The sequence below is a fragment of the Pocillopora verrucosa genome, chromosome 8 (assembly GCF_036669915.1).
Source record: "Pocillopora verrucosa isolate sample1 chromosome 8, ASM3666991v2, whole genome shotgun sequence".
Lineage (NCBI taxonomy): Eukaryota > Metazoa > Cnidaria > Anthozoa > Scleractinia > Pocilloporidae > Pocillopora > Pocillopora verrucosa.
The window spans coordinates 8,743,917-8,766,579 of record NC_089319.1 but is presented as its reverse complement, the minus strand read 5'-3'; the positions used below and the strand labels follow the sequence as shown (position 1 = coordinate 8,766,579).

The following is a 22,663-nucleotide window of genomic DNA, read 5'->3' as shown; positions in this document are numbered from 1 at the left end:
TGAGCATCAGGATGACTATTATCAATGCTTTTCTTATTTTTCTCCTTTATACTTAATGAAGTTAAAATCACAAAGGTCTGTCGACACAAGGACGCTTTCGCTTTGTACTTCGATGCTATTGTTTGGAATAAATGTTTCGTTTCAAAACTTCAGCTTAGGCCAATTCCTGTTTCGATTTCTTAGAAATTTAGACTTTGTCTGCTAATTTGGGTCAGTTGTTAAGGAAAGTGAAGTGTTGGATTAGCTAGCACACTGATCAGTGGGCCAACAAACTGCATTCCACTAATTCAACTTAATAGTGCTAAGTTTGATTGATAACTATACAGTCAGTTTAGATTACGTTCATCTTAGCACGCGTGATATAGTACTGAAACAAAGGCGAACTAATCCTCTTTAGTTTATCATTTTCATTTTCTTCAAAATTAGGCTTCGATTGATTTAAATTCTTAGGGTAGACTTATCGCGAAAAATTAACAGAGTGTAGAGTAAACTACACACGCATGTTTATATTCTCTGTGAGAGGGATTCTCTGGAAACTAATAAATGGAGACGTATTGAAACGAAATTGGATTCACTTTTCTCTCGATTTGTTATGGTGTCTAAAAACTATTATTACTCAGACTCTGTTTTGAAATGGTCGATAAAGAAAGCCAATCGTTAGATTCTAGGAATCTATATGTTTACGCTATTGATCTCCTATGGGCTTAAAGTGTATTAATTTAGTCGGTTGCCTCTTCCATGACATTTTCCTTATGTATATTGTAGTCTATAATCGCAAAATGATGCATTCATTCGTCGATGGCACAAACAACATACTCATGGTTTTCTCTATTCCCAAATAAAGGGATTCAAAGCACCCGTTTCTCAGAAATTTGACGTTTTCAATGTATTTTCCACAATTTCCTGTTATCTGAATTGCTACACCCAAGATTGGTTCTGATTGGTTTAGCAATGGCAGACATCAGTTTCTTAGAAATCGGTCATAAACTTCCGTTCGCGCATGCTCGAATATCTCACAAGAAATAACTGCGAATAAAATGGATCTAACACCTACATCTAATAAAATTTTGGTTACTGATGCCAAAAGAAAAAAAATACTTGCTGTGACGACCTAACGTCATAATACGGATAAGAAAGAAAACATTTTCCTCCTTGGATACGTGCAGTTTTAACGCAGACAAATCAGCCATACCTTGTTGGTCTTGTTGCAAAACATTTGATTGATCGGAGAAAATGCCGCGTCATAAATTATAAAGAGCGACTACCGGCCTACTGTCACCCTGATGCCCATAACTCTGACTCAATGTTTGTTTCACTTGGGGGTAAGAAAAACAATTTCGATTCCCGATGTAAATCCTAAACAGATGTAAAGTTTAAATTTAGCCTATATGTACGGTCGCAAACATCCTTTTTGCTTACGGATTGAAACGTGAAATGACAACTCGAGATACTGTTAACTGCCTTTCTCTCTCTCTCTCTTTTTTTTTTTTTTCCATGGTTATAATTCAGCTGATCTGAAAACAAATATCACCTCTCTATTGTTACTTGTAAACCTCGCCCCTTTCTATAGGTGTGGAATTGGAATGTTATGACAGCAAATCGTCAGGAAGTGCTTGATTCGTGTCCTTTCACTCAATATGAATTCATTGCCAAGGATCAGTTACAGTATTGACCAGTTGCTGATACTCAGAAAGACGGTCAACCCCTTTGAATTGTGACATGGCCAGGAGCTATTCATCATAATTTTTTCCTCTGTTATTTATTTTCAGTTCCAACCAAACAGGAAAATTATTTGTATTATCCACGAATAAATATGGAAGAACTGGAAGGTAACACATGATATGCCTCAGAAATGTATGGAAAGGAAGTCACCCGCCCAATTCTCGGCCTCGGATATGATGTCCTTGGCCGGAAAAGTGATATATTTTTTACGATAATTTTGATTATGTTGCAGTTCTCAATTACTATATAGGTCTGGCAAGATCGTGAACAGTTAAATTGTGAAATACTTGCAAAAACAAAAGAGAATTGTTTGCTTTCAAGAACCAAGATCAGGGATCGTAACAGTTCTTGATTCTTTATATCCCATTAATTTACGTTTGGATCGTTTGCTGATTTCTAACTTGCTGCAATTAGAGCTATTGAATATCTTGGAGACTGGTGTGCCCACGGAAGACTTCACTTCCTGTGTATGTTGAAGTGAGATCAGTGAAAATATCCTCTTGCTGAACGAAGCACACAGGCTTCGAAGTTTATGGTTGAAGTACCAAGTTCACGTAGGCTTAACTTATTGCGTAGCCTTGCAATTGGGTAAGGAACTTTGCCGGCCGGGAGTGGAGTGATAGCGGGGATGCATTAAAAACCTGTTTCCACTTCCACTTTATACATGAATGTTAAGCTTCAACTACAGCAGCATCAGTACAGATGACTGATAAGCGCCCCCGAAATTAAGCGCCCTCCTTCCAATAAACTGTATTCCTGTGGTTCAACTAAGTGGTCTAGAGTTCGTTTAAAAAACTTTGAACTATATCAGGGTTGTGTTCAGTCGAGCACGCCTGGTGAATAAATGATATAAATACCTGGAATTATAGTTTGATTCTCTGTATGATTTTTTTGGGCTACAGCAGACTGATGCATGTGGATGCGTAAGAATGGCAGTATTTATTTCTCTGTAATTCGCCCTAATAAAAAAAAAACTAGTGTTACTGAACTTGATTATGAATGCTTGATATGCAATTCTAGGAATCTTAATAGTTTCGCGACAGATCTTCTACGCTATGCTTGGGTATGAATTTATTGCGTGTGGGTGTCTTTTCTAACACAGTTCCTTTCAGCTTGTTCTTACATTTATTTCAGCCTGCTATCACAAAAGGAAAGTTTCATTTGTATTTTTACAGTATAACAGCTAAGTTATGTTTTTCTCTTCTTCTAAGATATTGGATGTTGTTTCCTAGAAATTCGGATGACACGAACACATTTGAAAATATCACCTGTTAGGTAAAACACTAACCACCAGCAACGGTTGTGATTTATCCAGCAATCGTATCCCATGATGACGCCGCACAAAACAAAAAGCTTAGTCAAGGAAATTCTATTTTCAGAAACCTCCCTGTTCATTGTCACCCTTTCATTTCTAGAATTCCTTTTTTCTTTCTTCTCCCTTTTTTTTTCCCACTTGCTTTTTCTCTGCAGAAGCGGAAAAAAGGTAAACAAAATAACATTGTAATGGTACTCATTGTTATACTCGCCGTTGTTTCAGTTTGCATCGCATGAAAATACAAAACAGCGCCACACCGATTTATTTGAATTGAAAGCAGCTTTATATCTACGGGGAGCATATTTATAGGAGATACGTACATTCTGGATGATCGGGCGAAGAACATTCAAAGTTCATTGAAGTTCATTCAAGTTAAACGTACCTAACTGAATAAAATATCATATTGTTTATGGCGTAGCCGTTACCGGGTAGACCTATACTGTCTTTTTTGAAAAAAAAAAAAAAGAAAATGACGAAATGGCGAATGGTTATTCAATGAGCTAAGGAGAAGGCTAGACGTAATTAGATGAATCAAGTTTTTTGGTACACCTACACCATATATGGAACTGTGACGTCATAGTGATCGAGTCTCCCTGTTTGGTGCTCGTATTTCTGTTCTCTCGGTAACATCGCCACCGCCATTGTTAGTTTAAACGAAGTTATTGAAATTCAGTCGGGAAGAATGGAGGGAAGAAGAGAAATAGTGGCAAATTCTGCTTTACATTTAAACATTGTAGGAAGAGGGCTGACTCACGATCCCGAAATTTTGAGGCAAATTGACTCGCTCAAGAAAGAAATCGATAAAAAGGATGAAGCAATACTGAAGCTAAACAAAGATTTGCGAGATCTAAGAGAGCAAAACGATAACCTACAGATTACTGTGAAGTCGAAGGATAAAGAAATCAAAACTCTGAGGGAGAAGATTCAGAAACTGGAAAGTGAGAAGAAGACATTGGAAACGAATTTAAAAGCTGTTCAAGTCGAACTGGATGCCGTGAAAAACGAGGTCGCCGAGATGAAGGATAAAAATACAACACTAAAGACGGATGTTGCCAAATTGTCGACAAGAGTGGATGAAGTCACCAAAGATCTCGACGAAAGTATGAGAGAAAAGTCGAATCTTGAAGAGAAAAATTCAACACTGGAGTTAACTGTCGAGAAATTGTCAAAGAAGGTGGATGGCATGACTGAAGATCTTGAAGAAAGCATAAGCGAAAATAGGTCTCTAAAGAAGGAAGTCGATGATCTACGAGAGAGTCTGGAAATGGCAAACAAGGTGCTAGCGGTTCCCGAGCGAATGGCTTTACCATTCATCCCCTCGGCTGATCCACTGATTAGTGCGTCTTTGGTCCTGGGTGAGTTATGCTGGCAAATTCAAGGAATGATGTACCAACATGTGTTTCCAAACTCTTATGACTCTAAGAAGAGTTACAAGATGAAACACATTGAGCAAGATATCGATGATCTTGAAGACGAGCAGCAAAGAAAAGAAGCGAAGAAGATATGGAGTGAGTTAAAAGAAAAGGTCAAATGTAAAAGGCAACACATAAGAGCTATGAAGTCTATCCAAGATGGCCGAAATGTGACGGCCCATCCCGTGATTGATGAAGTCCTCGTGGATACCTCGGTGAGAATCATGAATCAGGCAGGAAAGCTGGAAGACTGGCACTCGTTACCAATTGTCAATGAACTGATAGCAATGTGGAAGCAACTGGCACAATCGAAGTAATTCTAAGGAACTTAAATCAAAAGCAAGCAATTTTGAGCATAACCTTACCACATAATTACGTTGCTATTATTGTAATATTAGAGATATTCAGCTTATACGGGTTTGGCTTATATGAGACCAAAACATCAGGGTAATTCTCACACAGCCGATAATACAGGAGACCCTTTCTAAGGTTTCGCGTATGCACTTGTGTTTATCTTTGATGGAACTGTAATCTCCTGGAGAGTAAGTAGTTTCTTGTCTGTTAATTATCTACAATACGCGGTTTGAAAAATTGCCAATTTATATCTACAAAACCGTTAGAAACTGATTTTTTAGCGAGGCTTAATGCAAGTTTTCTAGTTACATTTCTATTCACGGGGAAATTAGCTCCTAAATGATAAAAAAAATAATCTGATAAAATCAAAGGAAAGAAAGCCTTAGCATTTACATAAATGTTGTGCTACAAGTATGAGTAAAAGTTTTGCTCGAATGACCAGCTCCTTTCCAATGTTTCCAGTAGTTAAACCTTTTCTAGAGCTAATCTTTTAAATATATTCGCCTCACTGCTGCTTTAATGATAACAAATTCGAGACCCATTTTCTACAGATTTGGGGTTGCTTTGAAATGCCATTGTAGAGGCATAATTTTTTGTGATCCGGCTGATAAACAACGAAATTCTATGAAATTGATAGGATCATCACAAGGATATCTGGTTCTCGGAAATTTGCCATGAACTTCCGTTTGCCGTTATCTAATAAAATATTCGAGGTAATACTTACATGTAAAACTATTTTTGGTCAATGGAGACAGAAAAAGAAAATTATATGTTACAGCAAAACTGAAGCCTGCTTGGCTTGATAATCTTCGGTTAAAGTAAAACAAAAAAAGCATTTTTAAGTCAAAATAAAAGGTAGGCGCTTTGATACGAGTCATCAGAAATGTGGAATCTAAAGAAAATGATACGAGGTTTGTCATTCCTTAATTATTTGCAGTAACCCCGATACATTCCTATTTAAAAGAAATAAAAATGCTGTTTTGTATACTTTTGCTATGAATGTTCTCAAGTAAATGGAAGCGTTCAAAGCAGTGGAATCGTTACCGCATTTTCTTTGCATTTTTCCGACAACCAAGCGGCGCTCTGTCCAGTCTTGTTTATAATTACTAAACATCCAGTATGAAAACCCTATACTTTCTTCCTCAGAAACAACCCGCTGCTAAAAGTTAAAATTTGAGGCCTCATTCAACTCCTCACCTATTCGTTGAAATACTCCATTTCAAATGCTGTGGAAAAAAACCCAATGAATACACGTGCATGTCTATACCTTACAAGAGTGTGACCTATGTTGTTTGCTTTCGGATCCTGTTTCCGTAAACGGAAATGGACACAACGCTCTCCGCGAAATCGACTTCATTTTAAATTGTGCAATAATCAATTTACAAGTCCGACTGACCCCGTGTTGACGTGATTCTAGGGGAAGACACGGAAAGACTTCTTGTAACAACATAACAGGGAGTAAAAATCAACAAGTACAACACGCAACTGGGTCAATATATGTGTTCTTCTTTAACGTTCTTTTTCAATCGTTTACGAACCGACCAGTCTCTGTGTTAAGTCGCCTAAAGTCTTTGTCTTTGACATATAAATATGAAATCATTCGACGAAGTCACGAAGTTTCTTCTCGTTCAGAATATAATCCCCCCATGCTGGAGCTAAAATAAGCACAATAACTGTGAATATATTTACATTTTTCTCAGAAATATACCTCTTACGTAAACAGAAGGTCGTTGAGTAGTTTTCCTGGAAAGCTGTTGAAATGATCATGCGCGACTTCAGCTACTCGTATTGAACTGTGGGAGATTTAGTAACGCCACATTTTCTTTTCCATTCCCAATCTGCTTACGCAGCTTTTTAAAAAAAAGCAGCCCGCTGCAATAAGTTAAAACTTGGGGTGGGTTGACAAATATAATTCTAAAATGAAGCAAAAGAATTGCTAAATGATGTTTACTGAGAAAAACCAAGCGAGTGCATATGGGAATAATTTTTTCCCATTGAAATCAAATAATTTATCTCTTTTTATCGAGAGATATATCTGGGAACAATTTCTCGAGTACGAGGGGTAAGTGGGGTTCTCTTCGACACCAACAACCGAAATATCTATTTCCAAATTCTTGATCGTTGGGTGAAAACAAAAGTTCCAAGCAATTGCATTATGAAAATGCTCCCTGGGAGATTGACTGATGCGACCAAGTTTCATTTTCGTTTAACGCCATCAACGAATATTTTGAGCTTGAAAAACCCCACCTGTTACTCCCATGTTAATTCTAAATATAAAAATTTAAAAATAACCCCCTGTGGAGCAATTTCTCGGAATTCTATGGAGGAAGGTTCACTGCTCATGCGTAGACCTTACATGATATGATATAAGCTTGACCGACTGACTGATATAAGCTCGATTGACACCAGTACTTCAAAATAATATCTGGGAGACTGATCTGTCTCAGTAAAACATTACTTTATGTAAAAGAAATGGTGTGATTGGAAGAAATTACGTCTTCTTGAAGTGAGCGTACAGGCTTCGATAGTTATACAAGTCATGTAGGTGATGTTCCAAGCTAAAGTAAACTGAATTGATTTCGTAGTTTGTATTAGGTGAGAATTTGTCGTTTCATAGCTACGACTACGATGATGGAGCTAAGTATAAGGATGACTTGTATCAATACTGTTCTTATTTTTTTTCTCTATACTAATCGGAATTAAAATCACAAAAGTATGTCGACACACGGACGCTTTCGCTTCGTAATTCGATGTTATTATTTGCAATTAATGTTTCGTTGCAACACACTTCAACTTTAGCCAACTCCTGTTTCGATTTCTTAGATATTTAGACTTTGTATGCTAATTTGGGTTAGTTCTTAAGGGAAGTGAAGTGTTGGATTGGTTAGCACATCTGTGGGCCAACAAACTGTATTTCACTAATTCAACTTAATGGTTCTAAGTTCGATTGGTAACTATATAGTCAGTTGTGATGTAGTACTGAAACAAAGGCCAACTAAATCTCTTTAGGTTACAGTTTTCCCTTTTTTCAAAATTAGGTTGATTAGGTTGCAATTGATATAAATTTGTAGGGTAAACTTATCACGAGAAATTTACAGAAATGGTCTCGAGCAAACTTGATGTAGGGCAACCCTTATATACTCTCGTATGTTTATATTCTCTTCGCGAGGGATTCTCTGGCAATAAGAAACTTTTAGATGGAGATGTATTGAAACGAAATTGGATTTACTTTTCTCTCAATTTGTTATGGTGTCTAAAAATTATTATTACTCAGACTCTGTTTTGCAATGGTCGATAAAGAAAGCCAATCGTTATATTCTATGGATCTATATGCATGGTTTCGCTATGGATCTCTTATGCACTTAAAGTGTATTGATTTGGTCGGTTTTTTAATGCCTCTTCCATTACATTTCCTTTATGTGTATTGTAGTCTATAATCGCAAAATAATACATTCATTCGTCGATGGCACAAACAACATAGTCATGGTTTTCTCTGTTCCCGAATAAAGGCATTCAAAGCACCCGTTTCTCAGAAATTTGACGTTTCCAATGTATTTTCCACAATTTCCTGTTATTTAAATAGTGACGTGCATGATTTGTTCTGATTGGTCCGGCAGTGACACCCCAAAATAACGCAGGCGCTAAAGAATGCGCTCAGCCAAGCAATTCTAACTTTAGAGAGTATTCAGTCTTCGAACGGAATATTTTACTTCAAGATCTTTAAATCGCAGTACGATGTACAAATCGATCACATCCACTCAAAGAACAAAACGGATATAGTATTGAAAAATAACACGAACACCATCAGTCAATCAGTTTCTTAGAAATCGATTATGACCTTCCGTTTCCGCATGGTTGAATATCTCACAAGAAATAACTGCGGATAAGTCGATCCAACGCTTACATTTAATATATTTTTGGTTAATGATGCCAAGTAAGAAAAAATACTTACTGTGGCGACCTAAGGCTATAATAAAGGTAAAAAAGAAAACATTTCCATCCTTGGATATGAGCAGTTTTAACGCAAACAAATCAGCCTCGTCTCGTTGGTCTTGTTGCAAAACATTTGATTGGTCGGAGAAAATGCCGCGTCATAAATTATGAAGAGCGACTACCTGCCCACCGTCACGTTGATGCCCATAACTCTGACTTGGTAAGAAAGGGACGAGCCGAATTTTTCGTACCGTTTCGGCTACGAAGATCGCCGTTTACATCCTGCCCACAATCATGATCATGGATGAACAACTCCGGCAGATTGCACCGAGCGAAGACTTTGATCCAATGGCGGCTTTACTCGGGATGAATGTCACTGTAAGAAGAGAACTGTATCAAGAGCGTGCAAGAATCAACGAAATGGTTGTTGTTCAGCACACTGAGGATATCGAGTCTCTCAAAAAGCAGATTGATGAGAAGAACAAAGAAATCGATGAGCTACGTAAATCAATGGACAGTCTGGTGGAGCAGAATCAAGAGTTAAGCGTGGCGCTCAAGTCTAGAAATGAGGAGATTAAAGCCCTCAAGGCGAGAATCGGTCGACTCGAGACTGATAAAAAGGACTTGGAAGACGAGCTGAAGTCTGTTACAGTCAAGGTTAGCCGAATGGAAAAGGATATCAGAGAACTGAACGAAGCAAAGACCGCCCAAGAAGAGAAAAACATGGAAATACAAGAAAATTTTGACAAGGTCACAGGCAAGCTAGAGAGTAGAAACCAAGTATTGAAGAAAGAGATAAAGGAGATTCGAGAATCACAACACAAAGAGGCGCTGCCGCCATCAATAGTAACCCCAAGAGCAGGAGGACGTCAAATGCTTACTCCTCCATTACCAAGGCACCATCAAAGAGCCGATTGGGAACTGCATGCCTCGCTCACTTTGGGAGAGCTGTGCCGACAGTTCCAGAACAAGTTGTATAAGATAATATTCCCGAATTCGTTTCAGTCAAACAGGAATTACAAGATGAAGAATATTTGGCGCGATTTGGATAGACTGCCTCAACTGGAAGAGGAAAAGCAGCGATCAAAGAAAAAGTGGGACGAAGTAAAGCAAAAGTTGAAATGGGATGAATGTTACGAAGATGCCATGAAAGCACTCCAGGAAAGCCGAAATGTGGATGCCCATCCAGCCCCTTTAACGGAGGAAGGTCTTGCAAGAGCCGCAGAACTCATGGATTCCAAAGGTAACCTGAAAGGTTGGCTGTCTTTGAAACGAGTGAATGAGTTGATAACTATGTGGAAAAACGTTCAGACAATGGAGTGAGTCATTTGCTTGTGCTTTATTGGTATCGCTGAAATAGTTTTAAAATCAAATTTAGCTGCTTTATTACCAAGGAAGGATAATAGAAACTTGTGACTTCATTCTAAGTTACTATCCATGCGATTGAGCTACAGCTAAAGGGAACTATGTTTCACACGCTAAAATATGGAGACGAACATTTACAAAGTCACGATGTTTTATTTCTTTATTGTAAACTAGATTCTATTAGGGATAACTATTTGAACATTATATCAAATGTTTCACTTGGGAGTAAGAAAAACCGTTTCGATTCTCGATGTAAATCATCAACAGATTTGAAGTTTAAATTTAGCCTAATTGTGTGGTCGCAAACATCCTTTTTGCCTAAGGATTGAAATGTGAAAAAAGTTGAACCAAAATGCTCATAACCGAATAAAACTGTCGCCTTATCGAGGTTAAAATGCGAAACCAGTTTGCCTCGCGCGCTGACAGAATGGCTGATTGTAATTATACCGTGGCTTCCATCAGAACCTCGGTCACAACTGATGCGCGGAGAAATAGGTGACGAATTTTAATGCGAACACCGAAAATTCCACAAAATATCACTGTTTTTACTCAATGCTGAGCCTCGTCTGTAAAGTAGGCGATTCCTCTTCTTCTAATGTTAATACTTAGTACAGATTTAAATACTCATGCTAGACTTCTGTAAGCCGGTAGACAGACATAATTCTGTTCTAAGGGTATTTCAACTTTCACTTTCTTTCAAGTATTCTTCTATTTCAGGATTGAGAAAGAAAAAACAATGTCAGCTCAAAATCGCAAATTCCGCGAGGCCAATTAATCCACTATACACAGGAATTCACTGAAGTAAAAACAAACCTGACCTGAAACCATATTCATTACTTTTATCCATCTTATTTCCCTCGGATCGCGCGCAAAGAAGTCACATCGATAAAGAAAACCATACATAGTTCATGACTATAAAAGTAATGAGTTTTTCTTCATTGGTTCTGTGTACATTCCAAAACGAAGCTTATTTATCTGTACAGCTTCGAAAATTATGCTTTTATCTAGTTAATTCCAAGAGTAGGTGGATTTCCGAGAAATTGAACTCTTGTTGAATTGCATAACGCAACAGGTCACTGTTTTGTTCATTTCCGTCATAACGCAAAAATATCAGGAATTACTATGGCAAGATACTTGATTATTTTATCAAGCGCTTCAGTGTCTGAGTTAAGAGGCATATTTTATTCAAAGGTGGAAAATATGGGAAACACTCATGATAATTCGAGGTAAAAAATGAACCGCACGACCGCAATTATCCTTCTCACATGTAAACCGAGTACGACTGCTGATTAGCATATAGATGAAAAATATTTGCTATTCCTTTGAACAATTGCAATTTCTGATACTCAGAAGGATGGTCAACCGCTTTGAAATGTGAAATGGTCAGAAACTACTGTTATTTATTTTCAATTCTAACCAAAAAGAACAATTATTTGTATGACCTACGAAGTGTGTTGTGGAAGAATTGAAGGGTAACACATGATATTTCTCAGAAATTATAGAAAGGAAGTCATCCGCCCAATTCTCAGAAACATCAATTACTGGCCCACACTTGCATCACGAGGTGACCTTGGTTGTTATTGGTTCACACCCCAACACGTCATTAAAACACTATGCTTCATTAAAAAAAAGATAAACACATCAATCATATGTGCATAGCTCTGATGACCCAAGTAAGGGACGGCTCATTCTAAAACATAACATAAGATTGATCTGAGACCTTGGAGATTTGTTTCAATTGTATAACAGAGTCGAAATAATGCTAAGAATGCGAGCGCTGAAAACCAAACCGCGCTTTAGTCGTTTCTTAAAAGTATCTTTAGTTGTTTCTGGATAATTTTGGGCTAAGATATCATTTCCATATCGTGAATTTTCCAAAAAAATTCACCCCAATTCACAGACCTTCCGCGATGCGACTGGCCAAGTGAGAGACGACTAGAGAGGGGTCAGGGAAGTCATGTCCGAGGCCGGAAAAGTGATACATTTTTTACGATATTTTTTATTGTGTTGCAGTTCTCGATTAATACATAGGTCTAGCAAGATCGTGAACAGTTAAATTATGAAATACTTGCAAAGACAAAAGAGGATTGTTTGCTATTGTTCGTAGGAGCTTTCAAGTACCAAGGTCATGGATCCCATTGTTTGAAATTAATCTTTCAATGCAACGTTTCGATAGACAGTATTTCCTCGAATAAGCGCTCACGCTCTTAAAGGGCATCCTCCCTCGAATATCAAATAAGCGCCCCTTCCCCTCTAACTTGCTTAAAACAGCAGGGATACAAGAAAAATCTGTTTCTATTTCCACTTTATTTATAAATTTTCAAGCTTCAACTACAGCGGCATCAGTATAGATGAATGATATGTGCCTTCTTTCCAATAACCTGTATTCCTGTGGTTTAACTAAGTGGTACGGAGTTCGTTTGAAAACTGTGTAGCAAATCAAGGTTGTGTTCAGGCGAGAAGCCTGGTGTAAAAATGGCATACACACCTGGAAATGTAGCTTGATTCTCTGCATGATTTTTTTGGCCACAGTTGACTGATGCATGTGGTTGCGTCAGAATGACAGCATTTATTCTCTGTAACTCGCTCTAATATCTGAAAATCTAGTGCTACTGAAATTTTGTTTTGACTCGCTTGATTACGAATGCTCGATATCAAATTCTAGGAATCTCAATGGTTTCGCAACGGATCTCATGTGCATTGCATGGGTATGAATTTATTGCATGTGTTTGGGTGTCTTTTCTAACACAGTTCCTTTAAGCTTGTTCTTATATTCATTTTTGCCTATTACGACAAAACGAAGGTTTCATTTGTATTTTTGCAGCATAACAATGGAGTTATGTTTTATCTCTACTTCCAAGATATTGGATGTTGGTGTACCCATTTGAAAATATCATCTGTTAGGTAAACACTAACTACCAGAAACGGTTGTGATTTGTCCGGCAATGGTATCCGATAATGATCCCGCACAAAGCAAAAGAGCTCAGTCAAGCAAATTCTACTTTTAGAAACCTGTCTGATGAATGACACTCTCCCATTTCTAGAATTCCTTTTTTCTTTCTTTTCCCTTTTTTCTTCCAATTACTTTTTCTCTGCAGAAGCGGAAAAAAGGGGAAAAATGACAGTATCTTTCATCTTGTAATGGTACTCATGGTTATGCACGCCGTTCACCGAAAATATATTCATGCATTTGTTTCAGCTTGCATCGCATAATTTTTTTGCCAAAGCAGACTGATGCATGTGGTAGCGTCAGAATGACAAAATTTATTTCTCCGTAATTCGCTTTAAAATCTAAAAACTGGTGCTACTCAAACTTTGTATTGACTCGCTTGATTATGAATGCTTGCTATCAAATTCTAAGGAAATTTAATAGTTTCGCGACAAATCTCATGCACATTGCATGGGTATGAATTTATTGCATGTGTTTGGGTGTCTTTTCTAACACAGTTCCTATATTTATTTTTGCCTATTACCACGAAACGAAAGTTTCATTTAGATTTTTACAGCATAACAACGAATCTATGTTTTTCTCTACTTCCAAGATATTGGATGTTGGTTTACCCATTTCCTACAAATTTGGATGACACGAAAAGATTTGAAAATATCACCTGTTAGGTAAAATACTAAACACCAGGAACGGTTGTGGTTTGTCCGGCAATGGTATCCCATGATGATGATGCACAAAGCAAAGAGCTTAGTCAAGCAAATTCTATTTTTAAAAACCTGCCTAATCATTGACAAATTGACGAAAAATTTAAACTGAAATACAATTTTTATGACACCCCATATATGTCGCAAATAAATGGCAGACTGTGACTAAGAAAAGCTTGTTTTCCTATATGTAATTGGCGATGATGTTCGACATTATGGGATTGCGTATAAAATGGTGTTCAACCAACTCAACTACACTTAAACCTTTGCAAAATCGCGAAAGATCTGCATTTACACGGTAATTTTCCAAGAATAACAGATTCTCTTTTCCATATTTCCTTTTTTCTTTAAAAGGTTAACCAAGTCAAGTCACGTTACGTCAGCCATGAATTCTCCAGAGCAATGATTCTATAACGGTTTAAGATGGCCCGCCGCTATTTTCTTTTCCAGAAAATATTGTTTGACCCTGAAATCTGTTAGTATCTTATTTTATTCGCACCGAGATATGATACTTTATGAAATCTTCAAATGTGTTATTCCGAATGCCAAATATTAAAGAAAGCGGTTTACGTTTAAATTCCGCAAATTCGACCTCTCCCGGCTGCCATGGATATCCATATATACCTTTGTTCAAAGTTTATCATAACTAGAAACGTGTGGTCCGTTGCCATGTTGGTGTTCCGAGCAAATCCTGTGGGATTCGAACGCTTATGAAACAATTTCTTCTCTCATGATAAAACGCAGATTGCAGACCATGCAGACTGTGCAGTCCGCGCAGACCGTGCTTACTATGCAACTTTTTTGTTTGCCTTTTTTAAAATTGTGATTTACATAGGATTATGGTGTCTACACCTTTTCCTTACTCTTTTGATAACATAGGAACTGTTTGCAAGTTTTGGACACCACATGACGGAATTTCACGAGGTTATTTCGAGCTCTCGCTACCTAGCAAACAAAATCACAGGTTCAAGTTTCTCGAGCTCATGGAGATAAGCCCTGCTATTATTACCTCCATTTCTTGTCAAAAGGCAACTTAGTTCCTAAATGATTAAAAATCATCTGAAATAATATCAAAGTATAGAAAGCCTTGGCATTTTAAATAACTGTAGTTTATCAGTATGAGTTAACGTTTTGTTCGAATGATCAGCTCTATATCAATGCTTTCCCATGGTTACATTTTATTGTACTAAAGTTATGAAGTTCCAAATTATCTGACATGCCTTAGAAAATTAATTACCTAGATACATACACACGCCTCAACGCTACTTCACTTAAAAACATCTTCGAAGCTTATTCTCTACATATTTGAGGTTCTTTTGAAATTTCATCATAAAGGCGTAATTGCTTAAACGCTTATTAAGACCAGGCTGCTAAGAAACGAAATTCTAGGAAATTGGTAAGATCATCACCAGAATATCTGTTTCTCAGAATTGGCCATGAACTTCCGCTTGCCGTTTGGCGCAATCATAAATCTTACAAAGAATATCTGATAAAGTATTTGAAGTAGCGCGTAAGTATAAATTTATTTTTGGTCAGTAGAGACATAGGTAGTAAATTGGAGGTTCTAAGAAACTAAAGCCTATAAACAAGTCAAAGAGGAGAAAATTTGCATTGTTTATGTCAACTAATCAGCCACATGTTCTTGCTGCAAGACATTTGATTGGTTAAAGAAAACGCCGAGTCGCATTGCGAGTGGGTGCCAGCTTACCGTTACGCTGACGCACACAAGTTTCACCTGACCAAAAGTGAAACGGAATTTTCGCAGAACCTTTCGCCAAGGTACACAACCAAAACATTACGTCTTACCCGCAGCCATGATTATGGACGACCAACTTCGACAACTTGCGGGTGAAGATTTTGATCCAAGATCGATCGGATTTCCCATAGGAATTACTTTTACGAGAGAAGTACATCATCAAGAGGGAGCAAGAATAAGCGAGGCCGTAATTAGTCATGGCGAAGACATCGAATCTCTCAAAAAGCAAATCGATGAAAAGGACAAAAAAATCGAAGAACTAAACGAAGCCGTGGAAAATTTGCAGGAGCAGAACCATGAGTTAACTGTGGCGCTCAAGACCAGAAACGAAGAGATCCAAGCCCTTAAAGCGAGAATTAAGAGACTCGAGAGCGACAAGAAAGGATTAGAGGACGAGCTGAAGTCTCTCACAGTCAAAGTCGGTCGAATGGAGAAGGATATCGAGGAACTGAACGAAGCAAAAATGGCCCAGCAAGAGAAAAACATGGAATTACAAGAAAATTTCGACAAGGCCACGGGCAGGATGGAGAGTAGAAACCAATTAATGAAGAAAGAGATAAAGGAGATTCGAGAATCACAACACAAGGAGTCGCTGCCGCCATCAGTTGCAACCCAAAGGGCAGGAGGACGTCAAATGCTTACTTCTCCATTACCAAGGCACCTTCAGAGAGCCGATTGGGAACTGCATGCCTCGCTTACTTTGGGGGAGCTGTGTCGACAATTCCAGAACAAGTTGTATAAGATAATATTCCCGAATTCGTTCCAGTCAAACAGAAACTACAAGATGAAGAATATTAGGCGCGATTTGGAAAAACTGCCTCAGTTGGAGGAGGAAAAGCAGCGATCAAAGAAAAAGTGGGACGAGGTGCAAGAAAAGTTGAAATGGGATGAATGCTACGAAGATGCCATGAAAGCACTCCAGGAAAGCCGAAATGTGGATGCCCATCCAACCCCTTTATCGGAGGAAGGCCTTACAGCAGCCGCAAAACTCATGGATTCCAAAGGTAACCTGAAAGGTTGGCTGTCTTTGAAACGAGTGAATGAGTTGATAACTATGTGGAAAAACGTTCAGACAATGGAGTGAGTCATATGTTTGTGCTTTATTGGTATCGCTGAAATAGTTTTAAATTCAAATTTAGCGGCTACTTTATTACAAAGAAAGGATAATAGAAACATGTGTCTTTAATCCTAGTTAATGTCCATAGGATTGAGCTTCACCTAAAAGGAACTATGCTTCACAAGCTGATATACAGAGACTAAGATTTACAACGTCATGACGTAAATGTAAGGTCGCAAACAATATGTTTGTTTGAGGATTATATCAAAAAAATTTGAATCGAAATGCTCATAAGAGAATAAAACAGTTGCTTTTTGGGGGTTAAAATGCGAAACCAGTTTGCCTCGCTCGTTGACAGAATGGCTACTGCAGTTATACCGTGGCTTGCATCAGAGCTTAGGTCACATGTTCGCCGTATGATGCGCGGAGAAAAGGTGAAGAATTATGTAAAATTTCACTGTATTTACCTAATGCTGAGCCTCGTCTGTAAAGCAGCCATTCTACTTCTTCTGTTGATAATATTAAATACAGATTCAAACACTCATGGTAGACTTCCGTTTGCCGGCAGACAGACATAACTCTGTTCTAGGGGTATTTCAACTTTTACTTTCTTTCAAGTATTCTACTATTTCAGGATTGAGAAAGGAAAAGCCATGTCAGCTCAAAATCACAATTTCCGTGAGATCAATTAATCCGCTATACACGGGAATTCACCGAAGTAAACGACAAAACTGACCTGAAACCACATTCATAGCTTTCATCCATCGTCGTTCTCTCGGATCGCGCACAAAGAACTCACATCGGTAAAGAAAAACATACATATGCAAATTATAAAATTAATGACATCTTTTCCTCACTGTTTCTGTGTACATTCCAAAACGAAACTTACTTGCGTGTTCAGCTTTGAAAATTATGCTTTTGCCTGGGTTTATTTGAAGAGTAAGTGGATTTCCGAGAAATTGAACTCTTGTTGAATTGCATTACGCAGCAGGTCACTTTCTTGTTTTGTTTTTGCTTTATTCGTCATACTGCAAAAATATCAAGCAGTACCGTTGCAAGATACTTGATTATGGTATCAAGCGCTTCACTGTCAGAGTAAACGGGCAAAATAATATGTGAGAATTCGAGGAAAAATTAACCGTGCGGCTGCAATTATCTACACACGTAAGTAAATTGACTAAGGAACGTATGAAAATTCGACTGCTGATCAGTATAGATGAAAAACATCTGCTATCCTTTTGAAAAACTGCATGGTTCGATATAGCATGACAGGATTACGACAGAAGAGATTGGCACCTTGCATGATCCTGTTTACTATTCGGATCATGGCATTACCTAATTCTGCCCATAAACATTGTACAAAGTAAAAAGGAAATTAAATATAGGGCGCTTTGTGAATATATCAGGGGTGTGGAATCGAAATCTAATGATAAAAGGTTTGTCATTCCTCTATTATTTGCTGTAAGCCTGGTATCTTCGTATAGAAAATACGTCTGTAATGTACACTTTCGCCATTCCTCTATTTCAAATTGCGGCTAGGTACGTCTCTACATCGAAATATACACCAAAGCTATGAATGAATATTCTCATAAAGCCGGAAAATAATTTGCATAAGCTTTCTTTATCCAGTTTTGCCTGGCTGGGCCTAACTCAAGTAAACGACTCATCAAATTGTAAGTACAAGAGGTCAAAGCAGTGGATTCGTTTAAGTGTTTTCTTTGGTTTTTTTTCCTACAACCACGCAAAGCACTGTCTCATCTTGGCCACATTCAGTGCGATATCACAGATACATGATTCCCCCCGTGCTTTCCTTGTTAGATACAATCCATAGCTACACATTTCTTCAAGTTGGAATTTGAGACTTCAGTCAGACCCTTAGGTCAAAATACTGAGCCAGTTTCAACATTTAATCGTTAAATTACTTCGTTTTAAACGCTGCAGAAAAAAATATTGTATATACACATCCGTGTATATACAATACACCAACATGTTTACTTTCCCGTTTCTGATCATTACGGATGTACACTAAGCTCTCCACGAAATCGACTTCAATCATAATTGTACAATGATCAATTTTTTTTAAGTCTGACTGACCTCGTGGTGACACGATGCTTGGATAAGATATGGAAATACTTCTTGTAACGCATTATGGAATAAAAAACAATAAGCATAACACACAACCGGGCAAATATATGAGGAATTCTTCTTTAATTTTCATTTCTATTCGCTTAAGAATCGACTGGTTTTTGCTTTGAGTCATTTGATGTCTTTGCAAAGCCTTAATAATTCGAGAAAAACACGACGTTTCCCTAAGTTCAGAATATGATCCCCATGGCAGTGCTAAATTAAACACTACACCATCATTATGTTCGCTTTTTCTGAGAAATACGCCTTAAACATATTTTCTGAGAAATACGCCTTAAACATAAACGCACGGTCATTTGGTGGTTTTCCCGGAAAGCTGTTGAAGTAATCATGCGCGACTTTAGCTTCTCGTCTAGGATTGTGGGAAACTTTGTTGTGTCACTTGTCCCCATCCCCAATTTCCTTACATAGCTTTTTAAAAAAGCAGCCCGTTACAATAAGTTAAAACTTGGTGTGGGTTGACAAATATAATTACAAAATGAAACAGAAAAAATGCTAAATGAAAAAAAAACGTCTCCATGTTTACTTAGAAAAACCAGCGCGGGTGGATATAGAAATGTGTTTCCATTGGAAACAAATAATTTCTCTCTCCTTTGATCGAGAGATACATCTGGGAAAAACTTCTCGAGTACAAGGTTGAGTTGGAAGGGTCCTCTTCGACATCAACAACCGAACTAATTTTTTCCAAATTCCTAATCATTGGCCGACTTAAAAGGAATTGTATTGTGAAAATACCCGCTGGGAGATCAACTGATGCAACAAAGTTTCATTTTCGTTTAATGCTATCAACCTGTATTTTGAGCTCGAAAAACGCCTCCTTGTTACTTCCGTGTTAATGCTAGATCTTAAACCAAACAGTTGAGGAAAAAACCCAACGAAATTAGATCATTTTTCCAAACAGCCTACAATTATCATAGAACTTCCCTTTGACATCATAATCACTAATTATGTAAGGAACATGACTTCGATAACATTCATGTTCGTGTTTCTTTCCTTAGCTTACTGCTTCTCTGAGCGAATCTCAACTAGATGGCTACAAGGTTAAGGCTTTTCTCTGTGTCGCGTTATGGCAGCGTTTTCAGGCTTTACACTCACGTATTTCACCACAGATCAAGAAAACAAATAGATCTTTTCCTAGAAATTCCCACACCGCGCCATACTTATTTGGTGGGCAACGTTTCCTAGAAATTACCTTCAGCGACAGGCGTATTTATAATTCATGTAAATCCAACGAGTTGTCATAAGATATGTTGTTCCCCTTACTGTACTCCACCAACCTTTTCTACCAATGACTAGTGATTTTAGGTTGGTAGGACCGACGGCAAGGAAATATTCATCAAATGTTATACGTAGAGTCAAACAACAGTAAATCCTGTAGCTAGTGTGACAATCGCACATGAAGGTAAGTGGTTTACTGTCGCTGCCAAGCCTTTCCTACCAAGTTATGTGAAATATTATAGTACTAGCAATGAAAATGGAACATAGATTTAAATATTAACGGATAAAAATGCTCAAAACCGTAAGGTTTTGAGAGAAGGGAAAAGAAGGTTTATTACATAAGCAAGACAATAACTGCGGAGGAAGACAGGAAAATAAAGGAATGTACTAAAGAAAATCAAGTAAAACAAAAATAAATTAAAAAATAAAGGCTCCAACTCTCAACATAAGACACGTCCGACTTTAGTGCTTGGTACTGAGGTCTCTCCCGATAAACTGTCTCAAATCATGTTCAACAGCAGCCAAGGTGCAAAGCTACAATAAGGAAAATTGTAGCATCACCTACAAACCTACATGTATGGGTTTTTGTGCAAACATTTTGAATTGTGAGGTTGATGCCCTAAAGTCCCTATTTGAAGAAGTTCCCAAATTTCGGCACCTGAGCTGGAAGATCATTCAAAGGAATTTCGCTCTGATCTGATCTGACTGATCTGTCTAACTACACATTATTTAATATAAATCCAATTTTGGGAAACAACAGAGAAACCTTAAGATCCATGGGTAATACAACAACTACAATTTACTGATTTGGCAGTTTTTACAGCGTCTAACATATGGATTTGCTGAGTCAGCACTGTTATCGCGACGAGGCACCTAAGCTAATAACCCTTCAACCCTTATAAAAATTACACTCATTTGGGCAATTTAGCAGAATAAAAATTTTCCTTTGACCGGAGAATTTTGTTAACTGCAACATTGCAAAAGTCAAATAAAATCAAAACACGGACTGTAGAATGATGATAACTCGTCTTGCCTGAGCTGTTTCCTGCCTATGTTTATTTCACGACATTTCAAGATATGATATCGTGTACCTAGAACAAAATGAGCGAATATTTACTGAGTCGCTGTGAAGTGTGTACTTTATGTTTGACTTCAACGTGAGGCGTTTTGCGGAATTTTGATTCTATTGGAAAGTATGATATTTGATAACTTTACTAGGCTCTTAGTGGAGAAGAGGAAAAGCGTGCGCACAAAATGTGGGAAAAGAAACAACAATGTCATTTTTACCAATTTTAGATATACAGAAAATGCCAAAAAACGGCCGATGTCTTAAGAGATAATGCGCAACTTAGTCTTTGGTCGTGCGGAGTCGTGGAGTTCTTGTTCCAGTCCCTCACTCTTCTTTCCCATTTTTTCTCTCATCCCTTAGGGGAAAATTACAAGAAGAGCGCTTTAAGTGACCCCAATACTATCCCTTTCATGGTGCGGGTTTGAAGTTATAGGCCGTCAGACCAGGGTTTGATATAATCAAAGACCACATTACCAAAAAATAAAACAACAACAGCAACAAACAAACAAACACGCAAAAAGAACATAAAAAAGCCGAAAGATGCGGACGAAAGAAGTCTATCCTGTGAGTCCCACAAAGGGGCATTTACGCTTTCAAGACATTTTTTTTTTCAAATACGACTTCTATCATAGGCTTAGAAAGTTCTTAAAACGTTTATAATTATAATTCGGAAGTATTTGTTTAGAGAAAAAACTTTGGGACAACTAAGAAATCACACTTTCGAAATATTGTGTTTCAGAGCACAAAGCTTGGGATCAATAACGGATATCTAACCTTACAAAATATCATATTTCAGAGCAGAAAAAGCAAATGCAAACGTCGAGAAAAATGGAGAGCAAAAGAGCCGGCTGAGGTTGCGGTTGTGGTTGCGGTTGAGAACGGAGTGAACGATAAGTCCGAGATTTCCTAAAACGAAAGAACTACACATCATTAAACCTACTTTCATAAAAATATGTACACAAACCAACGGCCTACGGATGGTCTTCTTGGAAAGATGTCTTGGTTGTGGGCAATTAGACTCTCCGCGTGTCGTGTTGTGAGGTGCTAGCTCCGAGTTCCCAAATCTTCTCTCGCATTTCTTGACATATACAGAATTTGACTAGTAAAGGAACCATTTCAGAACACTGCTAGATTTCAAAGTCTTTTACCGAATGTTTAATCAACCTTTTCCGCTTCGAGAAAAAAAAGCAAACACACACGCAGACTACGCATACCTCTAACTTAACCAATAATTGCCTTTTGACAAAGAGCCTTAAAATGCTTTTTTAGCACAATATCACCGGGTGTTCGCTTTGAGTTCTGTCAAGAAGCACACACTCAGAAAATATAAGCCTTAAATATATCAGCTAATTTTTGAATCTTAAAAAATATTTTCAGACACATGATCATCCTTTCGAAACCAGAAGAAATATGTCTTAGAGCAGAAATCTGGGCTAAATCTATAAACCTCCATACTTTCGTAGCATTATGTTTCAGAGCAGCAAACTGAGCCACCGTAGGGAAAATCTATATTTTTAAAATATCACGTTTCAGGGAGAAACCCGGGGTAAAATTTATAACACCCAGTTTATAACCCTGTGTCAGTGGCAACCATAAAATAAACATGCGTACAAATTGATATTAGAGAAGAACACGTCATAGCGATCAAACAAGGTACAACCAGCCA

General features: G+C 37.8%; 2 protein-coding genes across 2 annotated transcripts in view; both read left to right on the top strand.

Moving 5' to 3' along the window:
- Positions 1 to 59, top strand: part of LOC131775253 (ERC protein 2-like) — a 1,259-nt gene extending 1,200 nt beyond the window's left edge. Inside the window, exon 1 of the mRNA XM_059091347.2 lies at positions 1 to 59. This exon is cut by the window's left edge and continues 1,200 nt beyond it. The gene's annotated coding sequence lies outside the window, so the exon portion shown is untranslated.
- Positions 60 to 8,915: 8,856 nt separating this feature from the next.
- Positions 8,916 to 17,113, top strand: LOC131775260 (interaptin-like). Its single transcript, XM_066171127.1, has 2 exons — positions 8,916 to 10,055; positions 15,494 to 17,113. Exons 1-2 carry the CDS (start codon positions 9,031 to 9,033, stop codon positions 16,590 to 16,592), a joined length of 2,124 nt encoding a protein of 707 aa, XP_066027224.1. The 5' UTR covers positions 8,916 to 9,030; the 3' UTR covers positions 16,593 to 17,113.
- The last annotated feature ends 5,550 nt before the right edge of the window (positions 17,114 to 22,663 follow it).